This window comes from Humulus lupulus, chromosome 8, assembly GCF_963169125.1.
Source record: "Humulus lupulus chromosome 8, drHumLupu1.1, whole genome shotgun sequence".
In the NCBI taxonomy this organism is placed as follows: Eukaryota; Viridiplantae; Streptophyta; class Magnoliopsida; order Rosales; family Cannabaceae; genus Humulus; species Humulus lupulus.
In genome coordinates, this window is record NC_084800.1 from 43070718 (window position 1) to 43095572 (window position 24855).

The 24855-nt window shown below is 35.5% G+C and overlaps 1 protein-coding gene and 1 long non-coding RNA gene across 2 annotated transcripts; both read left to right on the forward strand.

Moving 5' to 3' along the window:
• The first annotated feature begins 15048 nt into the window (after window positions 1-15048).
• Window positions 15049-15546, forward strand: LOC133793738 (uncharacterized). Its single transcript, XR_009874931.1, has 3 exons — window positions 15049-15075; window positions 15284-15355; window positions 15473-15546. It is a non-coding gene; the product is annotated as an uncharacterized LOC133793738 (long non-coding RNA).
• Window positions 15547-18935: 3389 nt separating this feature from the next.
• LOC133793739 (protein EXPORTIN 1B-like) lies at window positions 18936-19613 on the forward strand. Its single transcript, XM_062231031.1, has 4 exons — window positions 18936-18969; window positions 19088-19156; window positions 19236-19313; window positions 19455-19613. Exons 2-4 carry the CDS (start codon window positions 19115-19117, stop codon window positions 19578-19580), a joined length of 246 nt encoding a protein of 81 aa, XP_062087015.1. The 5' UTR covers window positions 18936-18969; window positions 19088-19114; the 3' UTR covers window positions 19581-19613.
• The last annotated feature ends 5242 nt before the right edge of the window (window positions 19614-24855 follow it).

Here is a 24855-nt window from a genome sequence, read left to right on the forward strand (position 1 = left end):
TTACATCTGTAGATGGAACCCCTCCTATTGATCCGATACCTTATCGTCGACTAGTAGGTCATCTTTTGTATCTTACCATCACACGATCAGATATTCAATATGTTGTCAATAACCTTAGTCAGTTTATGCAATCTCCTCTTTCTGCTCATCTTGATGCTGCCCATAGAGTTTTTCGTTACCTTAAAGGTACTGTTGGTAATGAATTACTTCTTTCTACATCTAGCTCACTTATTCTTGTTAGATACATCGATTCTAACTGGGCTAATTGTCCTACAACACGTCGCTTTACCACAAGTTATTTTACCATGATGGGTTCTAGTCCTATTTTTTTGGAAAACCAAGAAACAACCAACTATTTCTCATTCTTCCGCAGAAGCAGAATATTTCTTACCACACTTTCATGCAATGATTAAAATATCTTCTTTTAGATCTTGGCATCACACTACAAGAAAAAGACTCTACAGTGACGACATCTATTGCGACGACTCCAAAGTCGTAGTTGTATGTAGGCAAAACTAAGAAAAATTATTTTTTCTTAAATTATTAAAAAAATAAGCTATAGCGACGACATGTCGTCACTGTAGAGTCATCAATAACACACGAACAGACCCTCCAAATTTCTGATACCCCAAGCGACAATGTGTCGTCGCTGTAGGGTACCAGGGATTTGGAGGGAACATGAGGCAGGAAGTGACTCTACGACGACAACATGTAAAGTCATCGTGGAAAAAAAAAAGAGGGAAATATGTTATTCTAGAGCAATGACATGTCGTCGCAGTAGGATAGGGAGGGAACTTAACCGCTAAAGGTCAGTTGCCTATTTTTCACTCTCTATAGCGACGACATGTCGTCGCTATAGAGTCCAATTTAATCCACTGGTCAGCTGTTTTGTACTCTACAGCGACGACATTTCGTCGCAATAGGACCCAAAATAAAACGTGGGAACGTGAACCGCCAAAAAATTTAAGTCAAATTTTATTGCATATAGCGACGACATGTCGTCGCTGTAGAGTAGACGCGTAGCACATGAGGAGATTCGTGTACTATTCACTATCCTACAACGACGATATGTCGTCGCTGTAGGGTCTCATCATTCGAGTAAAACGGTGCGTTTAATATCAGCGATGACTTTCCATTACCTATAGCGACGACATGTCGTCGCTATAGGTCATTGCGATATAACCCCCAGGTAGAGGCTTTCTTCCTCATTTTGCTCTGTTTTCTTAAAAAAAAAATAGAGACTTCTCTGGTTTTCTCTGCCTCCCAGCGCCGCCCAATGCCACCCAACCTCATTTTGGGCAATTTCTCCCAAGTTTCGGTAGTCTAAACCCATTATCTTGCTATTATATCCTTTAATGTGTATTTTTTTTTCTTAATATATGTGTGTATATTATGTATTTGGTGGAAATGGATTTTGACATTTTTTTTTGTTTTCTTTTTCAGATTTGGGTGTTGGATCATCATCCCGAGCCTTTTCCTTTGGATAATCCCCTAGCCCGAGCCTTGGGTAATTTTTAAATTTTTTTTGTGATTGATTAATGGTTAAATTATATTTTTAATTATGCAATTGGTTATTTTAAATAGTGTTGAATTTTTTTTCATTTTAAGAATTTGTATTGTTAATTTAATTATATTTGTTATTTTTAATATTGTTTTATGTTAATTTAATTTAATTAAATATTTTGTAATAAAAACATGTATGATAGGTTAAATATATGTATAAGTATATGAATATGTTTTTAGGTTAAATTAATATGACTAGATGTTTATTATAATTTTTTTGTTTTTAATTATATATATGTTAGGTTAAATAAAATTTTTGTTTCGAATTATATATAAGTTAGGTTATATAAATAATATGTGAATATGTTTATAATATGTTTTTGTTGTTTGTTTGTGAATTTAAGTGATTGTATTAAATTTTATGTATGTTTTGAGACTGATTTATATGTTTTTATGCAGATTTTAAATTTTGGGATAAGCTAGATTACAGTCGTTATGCTGCTGAAATTTTTGTAGATTTAGAAAAACTAAGTATTACAAAGTAGTGTGATTAAAATTTTTAATTAATAAATTTTAAAGTAATTAATAAAAATTAATTAAAATTTTTAAAAAGTGTAAATTAAAATAATAATTTTACAAGTATAAAATTTTATCAATATTTTTTTTTATAAAATAACTAGAAATTAAAATAATAATCTTTAATGGTAAATTAATAATATGTAATTAAGTTAACTATACTCTTAAAATTAAGTTAAAATTATAATAATAAAACTTTATTATTATTTTTTTAAAAATAAAAAGTGAAAATTATATTAAGAATTTGATAATTATTAAATAACATAATAATAATTATAATTAAATATTTGATTATATAATGAAACTTTATCAGACATTCATAACTAACAATAATATATATTCATAAAATTTGATAATATATATTCATAAAATTTAATAATTTATTCATAAGATTTCATAAAATTATTAGCAAATAAATGTATTTTTTTTATGATTATCACATTGTGATAATTTATTTTCCACTTGAATCAGTTATGACGATTAACAAGAGTTTGATAACTAATAGACGACGTAACTCTGATGAGTTTTGGAATGGTCTTTTAAGCATTTACACAAATGGTCAAGAATCATGTGAATACTTCGAGAGAAGTCAGATGTCCATGCGTTTAGTGTGTCAATATGCTGAATCAGAAACTGGATGTGGTGGAGGCTCCCATACACAGATATGGGTTTCTGCAGCGATACGTAAAGTGGACCTCCCACAGTGAAGTTGATATGCCTCCAATAGTGGACGACTGGGCTCCCGTGACTGATGAAATGAATGACATCATCAATGATGTTATTGGTGAACAAGACACTAACGAAGAAGGTAGAAATGAAGGAATTTCAGATGGTGGTGGCAATAGTGCGGAGAATCTATTTGATGACCTATTTCAAGAGGTCTAAGCTGAGTTATACACTGGTTGTGCTTGGTTGTCTTCCTTGAACTTCTTGGCAAAGATGATGCACTTGAAGGTTATTGTAATGCCATACTTCCTTAAAGTTGTTACTAAGTGAGTTTAAAACATGCAATTAACTCGCTAATCGAGGTTTTAAGACAAAAGTATGGCTAAATCATAAACAAAGTCACATAATTTGAAAATATATCCATTCATTGAAAATTATAAAGCGTTAAACATTTGGGATCCGAAAATATTGTTTAGAAATATTTACAACTCAAAAATATAATTAAAGTTGACTAAACGACAAAATTTAGGTTTAAAACAAACATCTCCCAAAAATTCCCCTGGCCGTGGCAACCAGGCAGGCCAAACATGTACGCATCGCCTCACGCTCTCCGTACTCATGGTTGGTCGACTTTCCCTTTACCCTTACCTGCACCACCGAGCACCCGTGAGATGAAGCCCAACAAGAAAACTCACACAAGAAAATAACATATGCATATCAATCATTCAACATATAATCAAGCTACCAACAGGCTAAACACATACGACCATGACATCCCAGGAGCTTTATTAAGACCTGGGTTCGCGGTCTACACCGTGAGGATATCCCTTGTATCCTGTAGGGTCCCACCCTAGCAACTCGCACTCCACGTGCTTAACGCTGCTCCCGGCCCCTTACCGTACTCGGCCTTGCCGTTCTTAGCCTTCCCCGTTCCCGACCCTCGCCGTTCATTAACATATATGCACACATAGCATAATTAAACAAATACTTAAACATGTATAAGCGTATAGGGTCGTGCCCTGCAACACAAACTATAGGGCCTCGCCCTGCTCTACGGGTACAACAGTTTTCTTACCTGTGTCCCGAGCTTTCGAAGCACCGATGTCTCGAGCATAGTCCCCTAGTCCGAGCCTCACTGAAAACCTAGTCACAACGTATCAACAACATCCATCCATCAAGTTCTAATCTATTAAATAGCTTTGGGTCATAACTCTAGTCTCCGGGACCTTGAATTCAATCAATCCGGCTGATAAAATCCATCCTAAGCCTTAACTTTTGGATTCTCGAGCCTAAAACCTCCTTGAAGCCCAAAAACACACTAAGTGCCGCGGCCACATGAACCCATGTCGCGGCCCGCCTCAGCCATAAGCCCTATCCCCCAAAACAGGGCATGCACGCCACGACCCAAGCTAGGCTGTGCCGCGACCCGCCCTTCTTCCTGGCCTCCCAAGTGTTCTAGAGGGTCGCGGCTCAGCAAGAACAATGTCGCGGCCCGACCCTTCGAACCCAGAAAATCCTCCATTTTCTCCACCAAAACCAAGCCAATTTACCCCAAAATCAACCCAACAATTCAAGCTAATCATCACAGAAGTTCTACTACAGTCTTAGCAACAAAACCTAACAAGATTTAACCCCAAACCTCATCTAAAACTCAAGAATGATTCTTCCCCTAGCTCACATGCACAACCTTGAAATACCAGCGGGAAACTCATCATAACTCAGATAATTAAGTTCTAGAATCCTTACCTCAATCTGATAACTTGGCCCTGAGCTAATCCTTAATCACAACCAGCTTTAATTCCAAGCCAAAATCCTCCTATAGATCAAAGTCTCCAAGCTTCCATAGAGAAAGAACTCCAAGAGAGAGAGAGAGAGAGAGAGAGAGAGAGAAAAGGGTCGGTTCCTTCGTTTCTGAAGACTTCCTTAGTTTTGTTTCTTCTTAACCTAAGTCTCTAAGGTTACCTCAAAGGCTCGGGGTACCAAAAACGTCCCGGAGGGCAAAATGGTAAATTCCCCCATTATTCCCTCCTAAACATTCTAACTTCAAATATATCTCCAAATATTTATTTTCATAACCTGATAACCCCATAAAACGTCCAATGCCCGAAATACCCCTCGACTCACCTCAAGTCGGGTATTCGACCCCATTGTGACTTTCTGGTTAAACCGCTCACTAGGAATGTCTCGGATCGTGCAACACAGATATATCACAACATATATCACAATTATTACATTTATCACATTTATGCCCTCAGCGGGCTAAAATTACAAACATGCCCCTTGTTATCCCCAAAATTTGAAAACGATGACGTGGAAATAAAAGTGACAAGTGGCAAGAAATGACTGAGTCAAAGGTTTTAGATTAATCTGGTGATATTACTGACATGAAAATTGCTTATCTGGTTTGGAAGTGATTTGTCCGACCTGGTAGAATTTCTGTGCGACCGGTAAAGATTTTTTACTGACCAGTCATCTGTCTTGGCCGACCAGTTAGGTGTTTGGCCGACTAGTGAAGTATTTGGCCGATCGGTGGAGTGTTTTGGCCGACCAGTCTTTCTTCAAGGAGTGAAGTTGGCTAACTAGACAATCATCGTTATGCAAGCAAAATTCCAGTAACGACTTCGGCTAGAATTAGTCGTACCTACGCGAGAATCTCTCATATTATCCCAAAGAAGTCGCATATTGTTGTATTTTAAAAGTTATTATTAATTAAATATTATGAGAGTAACAGAAATATCCCGATTATGAGGGATTTCAGTTTGTACGATCCTGGGCCTATAAATACATAGCTCATGGCATCATTGAGGGATTCGAATTCTGATTTTCCTAAGAGTGTTTGTATTATGAGAGAAATATTGTATTCTTTTCATTTACACTGAAGAAACTCAGTTGACACAGGTTCATCTGATCTTGAGTGTAGATCCATAAATCATAACTCTAAGTGGATTAGGCTATTACCAACATATTGGGGCTGAACCACTATAAAAATCATCAGTGTCGTTTTTTCTCTTGAATGTTTATTGTAGTTTTGACGTCTGCTAGTCGTTGGCCAAAATCGTGGTCCACACCCCTAAAAGCCAAACGGGGCCCACATGCATATTTAATTCACCTAAACATGCACCTTTAATCACATACTCATCAAAATTCATATATAATAATAATAAATCACTTATTGCCCTCTAGGCATGCTAATAAAGGCCCTAAGCCTTATTAGCAAATTTGGGACGTTACAGTTATGAATAAATGGAGAAATAGTTCATTTGATGAACTTTTGAAGTTTATGAAATTTGCATTCCTGAAGGAGAATAAGATTTCGGCTTCATTCTATGAGTCTAAGAAAAAAAATGAGAAACTTAGGGTTAGGTTATCAATCAATTCATGCTTGCAAGTACGACTGTTGTTTGTTCTGGAAGGAGAATTCCCAAAAACAGAGTTGTCATGTATGTGGTGAGATTCGATGGGTTGACAAAGACACAAAAGGGAAAAAAGTCACCCAAAAAGTGTTGCGGTACTTCCCTTTGAATCCTAGGCTGAAGCATCTTTATGGTTCAAGGCATACAGGAAATGATATGACCTGGCATAGTATGGGACAATCGAAAGAAGATGGTGTGATGCACCATCCTGTTGATGACTGTGCTTGGAAACAATTTGATTCCAGATATCCTGATTTTTCCAAAGAACCCAGAAACGTTCGATTGGGTTTGGCTGCTGATGGTTTTAATCCATTTGGTAACATGATTCTTTCTTACAGCATGTGGCCGGTAATATTATGTATGTACAATATGCTTCCTTGGTTGTGCATGAAAGAGTCATCATTCATGTTGACCTTATTGATTCGCGATCTGAAATCACCTGGGAAGGACATGGATATCTTTTTTAGGCCTATGGTAGATGAATTGAAGGAGTTGTGGGATGAAGGATTTCAAACTAGAGACGCTGCAATGAAAAATGTATTCAGAATGTGTGCTGCACTATTATGGACTATCAATGATTTTTCGGAGTAGTTTGTCTGGTTGGAGTGGCCAAGGATATATGGCTGTCCTTCATGCAATGAAGACACTCCTTCATGTCGGGTAATTGGAAAGATGACTTATGTTGGTCATTGAAGATTCTTATCTTCTACGCATAAGTGGAGGAAGAGTCGCTTGTTTGATGGGAAATATGAAAAAGGACATCTTCCAAGAAAATTCAGTAGTCAAGACATTCTCGAACAATTAGCGCATGTTCCAGATTGTTTGCCAGGTAAACATGTCTGTTTCGGGGGTATGAAAAGAAAGCGAGATCCATTAGATCTTAATTGGAGTAAAAATAGTATTTTCTTTTAACTAAATTACTGGTTTGAACTTGAACTGTAGCACAATTTAGATGTGGTGCATGTAGAGAAAAATGTTTGCGACAGTTTACTTGATACTTTTCTTATGAATGAGAAATCTAAAGACACCACCAACGTATGAGTAGACTTGAAGAATTGGGGTATCCGATAAGAGTTTCACCTCAAGGAAGACGGTACGAAGTTGATAAAACCACATCCTATGCACTCTTTCACACCGGATGATAGACGGTTTTTTTGTCCGTTCGTAAAAGGAGTTAGACTTCCTGATGGCTTCGATTCAAATTTCTCTAAAATAGTAACTGACAATGATGGCAACATTGTTGGGTTGAAATCTCATGATTGTCACATTCTTATGCAACGTCTGTTGCCGGTAGGAGTTCGATGCTACTTGGATAAGTCTATTTCGAAGACAATCATTGGGCTTTTCAATTTCTTTAAGCAAATTTGTGCTCGTACATTGGTTGTTAAGGACATGGAGAATGCAAAAGATCAAGTGATACAAATTTTGTGCAAGTTGGAGTTAATTTTTCCTTCAGCCTTTTTTGACATAATGATTCATTTAATCTTCATTTACCGCAAGAGTCTATCCTCGGATGACCAGTTTACATGAGGTGGATGTATCTGTTTGAGCGATATATGAAGAAATTGAAAAATTATGTCAAGAATAAGGCGTGCCCTGAAGGTTCTATAGCAGAGGGTTATGTTGCTGATGAAGCTTTGACTTGTTGTTCATAATATTTTCAGGGCGTACAGACTAAATTTAATTGTCCGAAAATAAATGCGAATATTGTTATTCCTAAAAGACAGTTGTCAGTTTTTGAATCACAATGTCGTCCAAGTAGCAACAAGAAAACCATATCCCTTGACTATCTTCATCGAAAAGAAGTGAAGTGGTTTGTACTTAACAATTGCCCTGAAATCCAACCATATATGGAGTAAGTAGCTCAACACATATATGAATTCATTAAATTTAATTCATGGAAAACTGTTTTCTTACCTTAATCTTTGTGATATACAGTGAATGCCTTTGTGTAAATTCAAACGTAAATTTTAAAAAATATTTCCATATCTGGTTTAAATTGAAGGTAAATTATCGAAACTATAGAATTCTTACGAAACTTGTATCGATTAATACTCATCTCATTGTGTTTTCTTTTTTTGTGTCGTACTCTATAGATGGGTCGTTTGCGACAAGTACAGTCAACCGAGTGTACTGATGAATTATTTGCTGTAGCAAACGGGTCCAATCAGAATGCATACTTCTACACGGCTTGCATTGTTAACAGTGTGAATTTTTTGGTCCATAGTCGTGACGAAAGACGTACCACTCAAAATAGTGGAGTTCAGTGCTAGGAACTAATGGTTTCACCTTCTATGACCAACTTGAGGAGATTGTAGAGTTGTGCTATTCCCATGGTTACTTGGTAGTATTGTATCGATGCAAATGGTTCAACATCGATGCAAGCAAGGGTCAAAATGTAAGTGAGAATAACATAACTAGTATCATGATTAATTCAGAATGGTACAAGAATGATCAGCTTATTCTCGCCACTCAAGCAAAACAAGTTTTCTGCTTGGAAGATCCTTCGAGAAACAGAAATTGGAAGGTAGCAGAAGAAGTCAATCATCGAAAGATCTGGGATCATCCAAGTATTGATGATGATAACGAGGTTGATGTCGTGCATGATAGCACTTCATCAAATTTTGTACTCATTGTGGAATTATGAGAGTTAGAGATTATGCATTTGGATCGACCTGGTCACACCAGTATAATTGGGGAAACGTCTCGATCTGTTCCGAATGTGGATGATGATTTCATCAATGACGATGATGACGACGAAATTAATGAAGATGATTTAGAAAGTACAGATGGTGATGTAGGAATCGACATTGATGAGGAATAATATTTTCTTATGCATATTCATATTTGTATGTTTAATGTGTATGTTTTAATGTCAAACCTTTTCAATCAATGTATGAATTTTCTCAACAATGTTTGTTTTTTAAGTTATGTAATTAACCTCCAACTATAACTGAATTTAAGTTAATAATTATTTAAACTGCAAAGATATGTCTGCTACTGTTGCTCGTTTTCATGGTGGTGATTGTAACGCCCCAACTCCAGGGATCGTTACGGTGTGCCTTGTAAACAGTGCTAAACTCACTAATCGAGTCATTTGGCCAAAATCGTGTAACTAAGTATGATTAGTGGTTTAGGGATTAAAAATTTTGGTTAGGATATAACGTTTCATTAGAACGTTTATTATATACATTAGGATCCCAAAAATATAATTTTAGAGGTCTATTACAAGAAAATATTACAACCGGCCGATCTAAGCGGCAAAACAGGGTTAAACCCTAGTTCCCCTTCAAACCTCGACCGTGGTGGTCGAGCAGCTGCATATGTACACATCATCACCTAAGCTCTCCAACTCAAGGATGGTCCAGCTTTCTTTTGCCTTTACCTGCACCACATAGCACCCGTGAGCCGAAGCCCAGCAAGAAAACTTAATATGCTCATGAACAGTAATAACATGTCATCAAATCATAAGGCACACGCCTAGCAGATATAGCCCTATTCCTACAGGCACCATATTCACGTAATGTTGAGTATAACACATCAGCCAATGATCATAATAATCATCCAGGGCTTTTAGCCCAAGATAGAAACGTAATGTTGAGTATAACACATCAACTAATGATCATAATAATCATCCAGGAATTTCAGTCCAAACAAATAGGTGACAATCGCAAAAGTCACTAAGTTGGGTCTAGCTCCCTTAGCCTTGTGACGATAGGGTTACCGAGGCTTAATAGACAAGTGAACTTTTATTAGTTCGAACAGGGTAGGTGCATGGTGACTAGTCATCAACATAACCTTCCTCATGACCATAGACTCATAACCTTGGAACGTTGTTCCCTAGCCATGTGACAAACAGTCACCTGGGCCTTAGGCCCTGGCTCAAGTAACTAGTCTTAGACTAGGCAAGCGCTTATAAGTTCATCGACCTTAGGGTCGGTCCAACGTTAATGCCTTAGAGCCATTCAACACTGATGTCGATTAGATCTAATCTTCATTTGGCCCTGCGTTCATGACGCTATGCCATTTCTGACTCTTAGGTCAGTATCCCTGACTAGTCAATACATAAACAAGTAAGCAATGCCACCAAACATATATCATATGTCAAATATCCAAATAAAGGGCATTCAGCATGCTTACTCAATAATTACTAGCACAATTAGGATCATGCATAAACACAGAGGCTCAAGCTCTGAACAATATCATACTCAGTATACAAAGCATGTCCTAATCACATGTTTCTCATGCATCACATGCATCATATTTAACCACTTGACATGCCTCAACAATAATCATGCATGCCACATTTAATAATCCAACATGCATCAATAATAACCATGCATGTCACATAAACACAGGGTGCAGTTTTCTTACCTTTGGTCCAAACACAGGTTACCAATAAACGAGCCACAAGCACGACCATGATCCCAAACCCTTAGTGAAGACTTAGTCACAACCATGATATAAAACCTCATCAAAATGGGTAAATAAATACTTCTATACCCAACCCAAGCCTCCAGGACATCAAATCCCACTCAACCAGGTAGTAGGATCGATACCAGGCCCTTAGAGTTAAGGTCCCATTACAAAAACCCACATTTGGCATTTTTTTTCCCTTAAGGGCTGCGGCCCTACAAGGACCATGCCGCGGCCCGCCCTCGTGGCAGACCCTCCTCCACCTTCTTCAAGATAGGGCCGCGGCGCCCTAGATCAAGGGCGCAGCCCAACCTCGCACCAGCCACTTTTCCTCATTTTTCCACTTTTAAAACCTTCCAAAAACCTATCCAAACATCTCCAAATCCCAAAATCAAAGTTCCCAAACATCCCCATGATCCAAAACCCATAAAACCCAAGTCTCAAATCACCCAAAAACACTTCAAAACACAAAATCCAATTCAAGCTTAAAAACTTTTAAAAGCTTAGAACTTGAATTACCTCCAATTGAGTTGTTTCCAACTAAATCCTCCGGCTAATAAGCTTTTAATCTTTCCTAGGATCGCTATGCCTTGATCCTCGCTTGATTCCAAGTCCTAGAACTCAAGTTACCTTTGAAAATGTGATCGGGAGACGAAAAGGAAACTTAGAGGGAGAGAGAATGTACATAACGTTCTTTTTATTTCTTTTAAAAGGTTACTTCAAGCTTAAGTAGCCTCAACCATATCCTAACACTCGGGGTCCCAAAAACCCTCCCGGGGGAAAAATAGTCAAAACCTCCAGTATTTCCTCCTGATCTTACTAACTCCCAATTTATCACCAAATATTTATTCCCATTACCCAATAACCCGGTAATGCTCTAAATACCCCTTGGCTTACTCCAAGTCAAGAATATATCCCGTTGTGACTTTCCCACTAGCTTACCTCCTAGGATCGTCTTGTGCTGGGTAATCCTGGCATAACCAAATAATAATAAAGCACCACACACATATCACATATATGCCAAATATGCCTGAAATGGCCAAAAATATGAAAATCACCCAATTACTCATAAATGGGTTCACATGCATATTTAATACACCTAAACATGCATATTATCATTTAATAACATAATAAAGCAATTATGGCCCTCCCGGCCTCCTAATCAAGGTCGTAAACCTTATTAGGAAATTTGGGGTATTACAACTATCCCCTCCTTATAGAAATTTCATCCTTGAAATTTATCTAAACAACCTGGAATAAGAATTCCGCACAATTGATTCCAGTTTCCCAGGTCATTCCTTCGACCTCACTATTTCTGTAACATACCTTAACTCAAGGTGCACTTTGTTCCTCAGAACCTTATTCTTTCAGTCTCATATCTGAATTGGTTATTCCTTATAGGATAACTTAGCTTTAGTCCCCAGATTCTCATAACTCAACTCGTGAGTTATTTTAACCCATGTCCACTGCATGGAAGTACATAACACACTGTATACAACTGACAGTGCTAAAGAAAAGGCTGATCCAAAATCAACTTGACCAATCTTATGCAGAATTCAAATTGTCAAATAATCAGGATTCACACTGTTAAATTACTCTAGAGCTTAACTTGCTCTTAACTCCTTACCTCTTTCCATGATGATACTTGTAAGGAAGATACAATCTTCTAACTGGAACTCTATGTTCCTACTTTTCAATTCAACAAAACTTTTTCATTTATTCTGATAAGTGAGCATCAAAGCTTCAATCTCTGGTAATCTCAATAGTCCCCTGAACCATCTCAGGATCCAGATATATATATCAACTCATTCATCTTATAAGATGCTCCTCCAATAATAATTGGATAACCCTCTCTCTCTAATTTACCATCAGTCTGAGAGTAATAAACTGTACTGAATTCCATCTATATACTCATCGCCTTCTTAACCCTTCCAAAACCTGGAAGTCGCAATAGAGTCTTCACCTAATAAGATAGACCTTGAGTTTCATGAAGGCGCTCTCTCTCACAAAGAGATTTGAATACTGATCAGCTGTACTATTTACTTATCCTTACTGATAAAAATGAACTCACTTGGACTACTAGTCCACAATGATTCAATGCCAACTCACGTTGATCCACTAACCTGGAAACCCCATCGCGGAACCCATCGCGATGCCATCCTATTTCCATTATAAAATACTCAAAGGCTACCATGGCCCCACCGATTCTTGATACTTTGGTCTGACCTGCTATCAGGCTAAGAACTTTATCATACATCCATTACATCTCTCTCCGTCTCAGGCCACCACTATGAAACTTTCACATTTCCATGATTCTCGAATGAAAAGAATAGAAGAATAACACAAGATTCATCCAGAATCTCCCAATTAATCTCAATGTCCATCGGATTCCAAATCTGACCCTTATACCACAATAAATTCATATCTGACACTGCACAACTCTTAGCTAATCCAGCTAAAACTTTCCACTCAATCTTTCCTATCTGTGGTTCACTTAGTCATCTTTCCTTTTTATCCTTTCCAAAATAATAATCTCAAACATAACACTGGCCACCTGGCCCACCATAAACTCTACTCTTGTTCTGGTCAGATCCTTTAACCAACATATTGCTTAGGCAATTACTTTTCACTACAACAATTTTAAGTATAAATTATGTTAAAACATAGCACATATTCACAAGCGCTATTAATAGATAGTTAAAAAAAAACACTGGAGGGCGCCTAGTTATATTTCGTTTGGCGCCAAAAGAAAAAAGTCTGGGTCTATCATAAGAAGAAAAGAAAAAGGAAAACAATAAAGCACAAATTCTCTAATTTCTCTCAGCCTCCATTGAATCCCTAAACCTAAAATACCCAAACAAGTTTCCATTGCCGCCTCTCTTTCTTACGCCTAGTTGCAAAGCTTACTCTCCTCCACTCACTCTCTCTCAAGCACTTATCCTCTCGTCTCGTCTATCTCTGCCTCACGCGAGTCACTAGAGCACACGACGTCGGTGGAGCACTCTCTCTCTCATGACTCACGCGAGCTTCTGGAGCACATAATGGCGGTATCTCCCCTGTTTGAGTCGATGGAGCAAGCTGGTACATCACGCTGGTATCTCACTTTCCCTCACGTAAGTCACAACGGTTTTCCCCTGCTGGAAGCAAGAACATCTCTGTGAGGTGAATTTTTTTTTATATACAGATTACATATAATCAATATATAAATATATATTTATGTGTATATGTATTTATAAAGTATTTGATTGTTTTTTGTTGTCCCTCCCTGCATTTACTCTCTTCTACTCTCATTCACTCTTCGTTTTCTTTCTGTCTTTCTCATTCTGTCTTGCAAGTGATAGGCTTGGCGTCGACAGTAGTGTTCTGAGCTCAACAACGAATCTTTGCCTCATCAGAGTAAATCTTGCAATTATCTTGCATTGCTTCACATGGTAAGTTAAAAAATACACACTCACACTCACATTAGAGGGTTGTAAACTTTAGAATTGAACTTCTTGCAGTGGGATTGGAAGTTTAGTGCTATTTGATTTGAGTGCTTGTTGACATTGCCAGCATTGGAATCTAAAAGTATTTACTTTGAAATCCATATGTGTGTATATATATATATATGTGCTCCAATTCTGTCCAACAGCAGCAGAACTTTACACTCTAAAAGATGTGGTGCATTGCCAAGACTACACAAAACTTTTCATATGTATTGGATCAATAAAATGTTTCTTCTTCTCTTGTTTTTGACAAATATCAAAATGTTTCTTTTTGGTAGTTTATAGTTTGAGCAAAGTAGTTTTTGCATATATTTGCTTTGATTTTTTTTAATGTTATATGTACTTTCAAGTTATCATATAGTTAAATATAAGATTTGTAACTTTATGCTGTTTTTTTTCATTGAGGAAAAAGAATTCGAATTTGGGATTTTTTAAATTATTCTTTTGTGATCACTGGTCTTCTAATTAAGGAATTGGTGTGATCCTTAGCCACTTCTAAGTTATTAGTTTGAAAGAAAAACTCTTAGCATTGGTTTATGTTCTATTCACTTATCCCATACCTTAAGCTATAGTGTGTATAATACTGGTTATGGAGTTGGGGTTTTTTGTTTTTTCTTTCAAGTGAATCTATACTGATCATGAGAGTGACTAAATTCTTGGGGTAAGCACTGGTACAATATACAAATATATGATATTGTAAAAATATAATTTTTCTTACCTTTATTATACTACTTGAAGAACATGGAACAACTTAAATTCTACCTGTCACATTTGTTTAGGTGAGTATCAATGTGTTTCACATATTAAAAGTTAGAACATTATATACTCCTTACTTTTACTGGTTATAAATGCCAAACTTATCTAATGTATTGTTCGTGTTTCATCTTTTAACATTTTGTTTGATATATTGGACCAACAACTTCCTTCCACATTTTCAGGGATCTGGTATATTGTGGAACAAGTATGATTTTCCTGTATTCTTGCTCTCAGAGAGTAGTACGAAGACCATCCAAGAGGTAGTAAGTGTCATTTCATTTGGTTTTCATTTTGTACCGTCCACTGAAGAAGTGAAACCACTTTTAAAAGAAAAAGTCTAGTTATTTCAATTTTCATATTAATGGACTGTATTTAATTGTTGTTGATGTTTGCCCCCCCAACCACAAGACAATTTTTTGGCAGCTTTAGTTTATTGTTAATAAACTTTTTGATGTCACTCATATGCAGGTTTCTGAAGAAATTTTGAAGAGACAGAGATCTTATACCACTGTTGTGGCTGAGTTTGATCTTGTGATGCAGGTAGCTTGTTTGTTTTTAACTTTCTAGTGCATTTTATTGACTTTATCTCGCAGACATTTTTTGGTTGTTGGCTTAATGATGTTTTCAAGTAATCTGTGATACATTTGTTTTGATTAGACAGTGAAAGCTGGAACTCATGATTCAGAATCTTGTTTGAAAGAGGAGACCTGCCTTCCATTAGGGGGATACAGGTAACTCATTTTGCATTTTTTGGTATCCATAATGAAGTCTAACAGCTCTAAATGTGGTTCACGATTTGTATTTGTGTCTCATCTCTCTTTTGAGTTCGAAATCTGACTTGTATTTTAGAATGTAGTCCTTATTCTCATTGGCTTGGTTTTCATTTTCTTTCTTATTAGATTTTATATTATTATATGTAAATATATATGTGTGTTTGTGTGTGTATTTATTGTTTTGAGTGGGGAAGATTTCATGGGATTCTTTTTCTCAATTTTATTTGTACAGGGGAGGTCAAAAGAATATGTATGTTGGTCTATAGTTGAGCTTTGTAGGATTCAAATCTTTGATGCTGAAACTTACTTCCATCAACTTTCAGTGTTTGAAACACATATTTAGAATATCAACACATTTCTTCTTATCTTTATTCTTTTGACCTTCCTAAATTACTTTGAATTTAACTATTGCTCATAATTATGAAGGGCATTGTTTGGTCATCACTTCCTCCGCTTAATATCTCCTCCTCAGATCAGGGTAAGCCTATTATATTGACTGTGGCGTGAATGGATTCAGCTTCATTTTTCCGTGACAAAAGCCTTGGTGCAGACTCCCCAATATCAGTAAGTTTTAAGTCTTATCATGTTGCTTTCCATGTTGAAATGTGATATTACATCTCTGAAGTTTAGGAAACCCTTAATTAACATTTTTGTGGAATGATTTTAAGGCATGATTGCACTCTTGGCAGCGGTCGATGCACTATCATATTTGGAGGCTTTCCATGACCTTAATAAACAGGTGAGTGAGATGTATATAAGAGTTCCTTTTAAAAAAAGTGCTTATAAGAGTTCCTTGATATAGTGCCTTCTTAATGTTTTTTATTTCCATATATGGGAAGACATTGTTCTAGTGGCTTTGTCGTCTCTTAACTTGGCAAAAAAGTATTTTCTTTTTCAGTGATCACATTTTCATCAATCCAATTTATGAAGAATGTACTATAATAAAAGGCTAACATCCTCGCATCTATACTGCATGCTGAGGTTGTCTTTGATGTTATCTGCCCAATCCATTATTTAGTTATTCTTGTTGGTTTAAAGAGAGAAAACTGTTCACTTTATTAAAAAAAATGTACTAGAAAAAATATAAATAATAAGGCAACAAAGGATGTGCCTGCACTTCTGTTTTGTCATTTGTTTTATTAAAATGTAGGAATCTTCTTTTCAATCTCTGTTCTGCAATTTTTTTCCCTTGTATTGAAGCATTTATCTATCTCATTTCAACATTTCATATTTAAGGTGTAAAATTTGAGCCTCTCTCTGTCATTTTAGATTTTCTCTAGAAATCCAAGTCTCATCTTTTTTTTCTTCTGCAATTTTGGGTAAAATCTGAATCTGAATCTCATATTATAATTGTAGCTCTCTCTATAAAATTGTCTACTATATTCATATCTATGTTAATGAAGCAACTAGTAAATTGTTGAAACAATAAATTGCTGCTAGCGTAAATTGTTGAAACATTCTCTATGCCTCAATCTCTTTTTGCTATGTAATCTCCTTTGCTTATGAGTAATTTTATTGATTTGATTTATCAATTTTGAAAAACTAATTATTATAATAATATAACTTGTAGCTTTTCTGCTGTCATGATAAATTTGCCAAAGGATCATTAAGTGTTGACTGCTTAGGATACTTTTTGTACTCACCTTTGATGACACTTGATCATTATAATATTCCCTAGAAAGATTCAAAAGATCATTAAAATGTGGTACCTATTAGGCCAATTTTTACAGCTACTAACTGTTTTGGTTAGTTAGTTGTTCATTGTAACTAATTATTGTTATTTTGTAGATTAGTTACTTAATTAGTTTTGATCTTTTCTGTATATATACTCTTTTGTATCATTACTTCATTAATGAGAATTGATTCTATTCATTCAGTCACTAAGTTTCCTTACAGTACCTACCACCAATGAGGAAAAAAAACATTAAAAATTATGGGTTTCTGAGTCAAGCAAGAAAACTGTTTGATGAAAGTTCTAAGTTAGATGTTATATTTTAGAGTTCTATAATTATGGGTTTTCTAAACATGGAGAAGTTGATAAAGCTATTAGGTTGTTTGATTGGATGCCATCAAGAAATCCCATTTCTTAAATTACTTGATTGGTGGGTATTTTAGCTAGGATGCCATCAAGAAATCCACCACCTATTTGGTAAAGGATCTAAATTGTATTTTGGATTAGTTTTCTCTGTGATAATACAAACTTTTTAAATTTACTTGAAATTAGTAGTAGTAGTAGTAGTAGTAGTAGTAGTAGTAGTAGTAAACTACTATAATTTTTCTTGCTAGCTAGTTACATCATAGAAAAGCAAATCCCAAATCATGTAAATCATGTAAAACATATTAAAATTTGGGTCTAGTTTGATTTTCTGTTTCTTTATACATTTCAAGGCCACGAGATTATACATTTCTTTCTAGTTTTGTGTTCCCTTCCCCACCTGCAACTTTCTCATTTTGACAAATTGGTTTTTTCTACTTTGTTTGGTGAGTTGTATCTCTGTTTGAAGTTCTATAATCAACCCTAATTTGCTTCCTCTATGTTTAATGTACATATTTTGAAGCATGATTGGCCAGCAAAATGGCAAAGCTTTATTCCTAATCTTGTTTCAGCTGCTAAAACTAGTGAAACAATTTGTGAGAATTGCATGGCTATATTGAAGGTTTCTCTCTCTCTCTCTCTCTTAAACTATTGAGAATTAGTTGGCACTAATTACTTGAATATGTTTTCTTCAGCTTCTAAGTGAAGAGGTGTTTGATTTCTCAAGAGGAGAGATGACTCAAAGTAAGATAAAGGAGCTTAAACAATCATTGAACAGGTAGATAATTTATGTTTTTTTTATTTTTATTTCATTTTGGGATGCATTTCATGTTTTATATTGTAATGTTTCATGAGTGCTCTTTTTTTTTTTCCTTCTGTAGACTTATCATTTGCTTATAATTATATATATATATATATTAAGGACAATTCTTTTAGATATCCTTTGATGAGAAGTCATTATGCACTTTTTAAGTTATTTTCATTCACTATTATACACATATTTTGATACAATGTCTTCCGGGTGAACTGCCACCACAAAGTCAAGTGATCTGATCACTTATCTTGGACTACTGATAGTCACGTACTGCCAGTTCATAGTCATCATATATTTGGCTTTTATTTTCTAATTGGCATGTCACATGTTACCGTAATGATATGTTTATGCATTTTTCCAATCTCTCACACATAATGTGATTGGTTGTTGCAGTGAATTTCAACTCATTTATGAGCTATGCTTATATGTACTATCAGCCTCTTAAAGAACTGAGCTTATACGTGCAACACTCTCCACATTGCACGCATTTCTCTCATGGATTACCCTGGGATATATATTTGAGTCTCCATTGGTATGTGCTTTGCTTGATAGATGGTTGTTGTATTGCCTTTGAATTTAATACTTAATAACTTCCTTAAAAGAGTAAGTACATTTGAGCAAAATTCTGATTGTGTTTGTTTATGTAACAGCTTGAAACGCTGCTGAATTTTTTCCCCATGCCATCGTATCGGAATCTCACTCTTCAGTGTTTGACAGAGGTGTGTTTGTATGCTGATTTAGTTAAGAGTTGCTTCAAAACTGTGCCTGGTTCTCATAGTTCACTGCACTGGTGTTTAGGTTGCAGCACTTAATTTTGGAGATTTCTACAATGCCCAGTACGTTAAGATGTGCACCATATTCATGAAACTGTTACAGGTAGGTCTGAAATGAAATGCTTATTGTAGTACTATCTTTGGTTGGCTTACTCATCACATCATTGTCCAGTTTTTTCTTTTATTTAATTGTATGTCTTGTTCCTGTGTTGCTATTAATATTTTTTTTCTTCCTTTTGGTCAGACCATGATTCCTCTTAATACAAACATTCCTGAGGCTTATGCAATTGGTTCCTGCGAAGAGCAGGTAAAGTTGTTTTTGGCGCTTCAAAATTTAATGAAGACCATTTTTTATGTGTTCGCTCAATAATTGTTTATTTCTGGCAATGTCTTTTGTTTTTTAACTTACCTATTCTGCAGGCTTTTATTCAGAATTTGGTTTTTTTTTTCACTTCATTTTATAAGGCAAGTTTTTTTCTTTTTTCCCTTTATACTTTCTTGATCTTAGTATTTACCACGTTTTTTTATATTTATATCTCAATGGCCATCCTTTTATGGCTGTAAGTTATGGTTCATTTAGTTGTAGAACAGGCTTAATGTGTCAATAAGGCACTGCTTAAGGGATTTAATAAGATAATATGGAATCACATTGTTTCCTTGTAAAATATCAAACATTTGAAGTTGCTGTTTAAATACATTGCAACATTCACTGCTTAAGGGATTTAATAAGATAATATACAATCACATTGTTTCCTTGTCAAATCTCAAAGATTTGAAGTTGCTGTTTAAATACATAAACAGCAACTTCAAGTTTTCATAAAGTACAATTACTAAGTACCTGTGATAGTTTATTAATAATGTCTTATTGATACATGATTTGAATTTTTACTTGTGCACCGAAGATTCTTTTTGTTGCACTTGTAAGTTATTGTTTTGATGAGCCACATTGTGCTGAGTGTTAGCTGGGATATAGGAATTGGCCAGCATGTGAAGGATGTCTGGGATATAGGAATCTTACTTTTTGTTTGAATAAGTATATATGCTTAGATGAGATTATATATTAACAAAAAAATTTAATGTCTATTTGCAATCATAGAAAAAATGGGTTCTTGCAGTACTATAAGAAGAGCAAGAAATGCAAAGATTCATTTATTATGTTCTTGTGCAATTTGGTCTTTCCGTGTCAGAATTTAGCTCCTGTTCAGTATACAAGAAAGCAAGGTAATTAGCATGCTCTTTGGCTTTATCCTTTTTTGGTTGTAGGTGATTTGCCTGTTGTGTTTTCTGGTTTGTCTTCTCCTGTATCATTGGCTTAGTAATATAATCCATTTTGTATTCTTTGGTTTGAGACACTATAAGCATAAAAAATAAAGTATTCAGATTGAGTTTTTTTGTTCTTCAGAATGAGTAGTTTGCTTGATTGGAGAGTAATAGATGGCACGTGAGGTGGAAAGCCCCTCTGTTTTGACTCAATCCTCATTTCAGATACCCATTCATCTCTTCTCGACACCGTTCGGTATTGAAAATTACCAAGTTTTAATATTTATATTGGCTCTCTTTATAAACTCAGTATGTTTTGAATTTGTGCATGAGTTTTTATGAAGCTTGAATCTGTGTTTTCCTTTCTATTTGAATTGGAAAATAATTTTCAACATGGCAAGCAACTTTGTTTAAAACTGTACTACTACAAGTGTGTACATGATGTAATTGTTTCTTCATTTCCTTTGTGTCTTGTTCTTCAAATAGTTTTAAATATATGTGTTTACTTTCTTTACTTCAGTAGGTAGGATCATTTATAATTTTTTTTAATTTTCTTTTTGTTCCTTTTTTGAGGATATGCTCTTGCTGCTCTTCTCTTATTACTTTGTGTGTGTTTCAATCATAAAAATATTGTTTTGTCTTTGAAAAAACTAGTATAAATATTGCTGCTCTTCTCTTATGCCTACATTAGATTTTAAAATATCTGAAAGGGTATGTACCAACTATGTCCTGAACCTTTATATTGGTGTTTGCAGATAACAAGGGATACTAGTGGAGTTCCTAAGGTTCTTACAAGGTTAGATGCACCCTCATCACCCTTGGCTGACACCATGACATAATATGAGAGCTAGAGATCCTTTTGTCTGTGAAATGAGAATTTAAATTTTTCATGTTTCTTAAATTTGTTATTCTATTTTATTACTTCTCTTACTTTTATTTTTGTTATAATATTATGCTAACTTCAGACACAATTTAAGTGTTAGAATACTAAATTTATTGTATGTGAAACTCAAGCAGAAATTTCTTCTATACCTCTTCTACTGCCTTATCTTTACAGGGTTGTATGAACTCATTATTAACTTGTTAAAACAGTAAAATACAAATATACTGAAACATATTGATATACATTCACTGTATTCTCTTAATGGCAGCAAGTTGTTTGACAAGTTTGATTTTATTTGCATTGTATTCTCTTTTCTTATTTATAGCTTTGGTAAGTTATAGTTTATATGATAGTTATGGGATTGGTTTTGCATTCACTTATTATATTATTTATTTATTTTAGTTTTCATCTTGCAGTTGTTCCCAAGCTTTGTTTGAATCTTCATTTTGTTTTCTATTATGCTTATTTATATTTTGATTTCTGAATTCTGTTTTGTTCATGTTGATTATAGTCAGTAATGATTTAAATGGGGCTAATTGTATGTTAGGTTTGTGGCATCAGCTCTCCAAACCTGACTGCTTATCTTTCTCTATTTATTTTTCAGAGAGTTTGAACAAGTTCCCTCGAAGGACTAGTACGCCATCTGGGGTTCATAGTCAAGCACAACAATCTGAAGAATAGCTACAACAACAGCAACAATAGCATTAGCAGCAGCAACAACATCATCCAACCTATAGTTTGAAGTAAAAAATGTTCAAGATTATAAAACTTTATTATGTTATGCTTTCAAACTTAAGTTAGAACTAATATCTTATGAATGTTTGAATTAGTTATTTTTTAATGTAATACTTATGGTTTATCAATTTATTGAGAATTACATTTTATGATTAATTTTGTTTTTTTTTTATCAAAATACAATAATGAAGATCTTTTAATTAAAAAAAAACCATATAAGTATACTTATTAAAATAAAATTTAAAATATATTATCCACACTAAAGTAACAAAATTTTATTACTATATGTTACGATTTAAAAACATATTATAAGCGAAACAAATCGTTATGATTTATATAATATAACAAACTAAAAATGCTATTAAAATAATCAAATGTAACAGTTGAAAAGTGTTATGAAAAAAGTACAAGATTAAACTTCAAATTTATAATAAAAAACTCTATCTAAATGTTATTATTTGAATATCATAGCACCTAAAAATGTGTTATTGAATAGTTTAAGATAACACTGAACATAACATTCAAAAACTGTTATAAAAAAGACTGGACTTTTAATAACAGGGGCTATGTTAGCATTTTCAGAAGTGCTATCAATAGTCCCGGTTAGCAGTTTTTAAGTGTTATGAATACTGTTTTTTCTTGTAGTGTTTCTCTGTCACTGAGATGTCATAACAACCCACTAATTGGTTCTGATCTGCAAGAAGACTCAAAACTCTTTCCCAAGGCACCTGTAATATCCTTACCACCCAAGGACACTCCTGCCCCTAAGGCGTTCCTTAACCTTGGCAAATCTCTGCAGAGAAAATACCACAAATCATTGTCCAAGATGATCACAAATTCCCATTCAAATAAACCTTTGAATGCTCTGTTCATCTAACTTATAAACACTTGGCATTAAACCAATTCTCAAGACATATTCAACACTCTCAGTGCTCTTATCCGATACAACACAATCTTCCATATAACTTCCTCTCTAATCTCTAACTAGTCCTAACCAGATCCAAGATCCACCTTAGAGAATTCCATCTTACTCAATAACTGAACCTTTAATTCTTACAACTCCGCTGAGCCATTCAAAATAATGCTTACATCTAATTCCATCCCTGGCACTGATCCAATCACCATTCTAGTCTCCTTTCATATAAAAGAAACCCTGGCAAACTACCTGGAAACACATTCAGAACTTCAGACTAATCCAGTCTGTCCTGATCTCACTGGCATGATCTAAGTGGTTTCCACCACACCAGCTAGGAGTTTTATGCATCTCTCTGCCATACAACTCTCGCTCTCAATATAGATGTCATAAGCATACAGAACCAGGCACCATGCCATTTTAAAATTACAAGGCTTCCTACTCTCAAGCTCAAGAGTCACTATACTTTCCTTGCCATTTTAAAATTACTCCATAATTACTTAACCAATCCATACCCTGGATCATACCAAAGCCAGTCATAATCAGCTTAATCACTTATTAGTCCTTTTTCATTGCAATCCAACTCATCTCTTGGATTACCGATACAATACCATCTTCCCATCACAACATAACCATGTGATCTGCATAGCAACTCTATACATCTCTATATGCAACAAATCAAGGAACAACATGGCACCAAAACCAATCAGCATAACAAAGAAATCAGAACTAGAAAACTGACCTACCACCCCTGAGGAACTAGTCTCAGTCTCAGACGCTGACTGCCCCGGAATAAACACTCGAGTTGGAATCGAGCTGTCTATCCCCTTTTTCTCATGCTCTCTTAGACATGGGCAATCCTTTTTTAAATGCCCAACCATGCCACATGTGAAACATGCCCTTGCTCGACATTCTCCCAGATGACGTCTCTTGCACCGCGTGCATATTGGACGAGTCTTCCAGCTTTCACTCTTACTTGCTCCAATAAGTGGAGATACCACTATCTAAGCTCCGTGCTCCCTGACACTCTTCTTCTCATTTTTCATGCTCTCAACAGCAAGAGCCTTCTCTACCACCTGGGCATAGGTAGAGACTTCATGCACTGGGGCAACCCTAATGCCCTGAGCTATTCCAGGATTCAATCCCTGAACAAACTTTTCCTTCCGAGCTATATCTATGGGTACCATATCAAAAGCAAACTTGGCCAACCCATCAAATCTGTTAACATACTCGGCTACTGATGCCTTTCCTTGAACGAGATTCAGAAACTCATTCATCTTAGCAATCCTAGCTGCAGCACAGTAATACTTCTCATTAAACAGCTGCCTAAATTCTTTCCAATCCATCACAGCTGTGTCTCGGGTCTGGGATACTATTTCCCACGACGTCCGGGCATCATCCCGCAATACATATATCGCGCAAGCCACCCTATCGTGACCTACAAGCCCCATGCTGTCAAGAATGGAACTGATCATTCCTATCCATTGCTCAGCTCCAAATGGATCTAGGCCTCCCTCAAAGACTGGAGGGTAAAACTCCTGGAATATTCCACAGAGAAATTCCCATCTGTTCTCAACCCTAGGCTGAGCTAAAGCTGATGTCACTCCTAGCATAGCAAAGGAAAAGGTGCTTCCCAACATATTCCGTTGTTGCTTCAAACACCTAATATCTTCCTCATGCCTCTGCAATTTTGATTACAAATCTGTAAGCATCTGCTGAAAATTCATAGAAGCAGATGAAGAACTGATACGCTGACTGTAACTCCCAACCTCATTATAACCACCCCCAGGCCTCATTATCTGCCTTGGATATGAACCTGCTAATTGAATCTGCAGTCAATAACTTGACCCATTA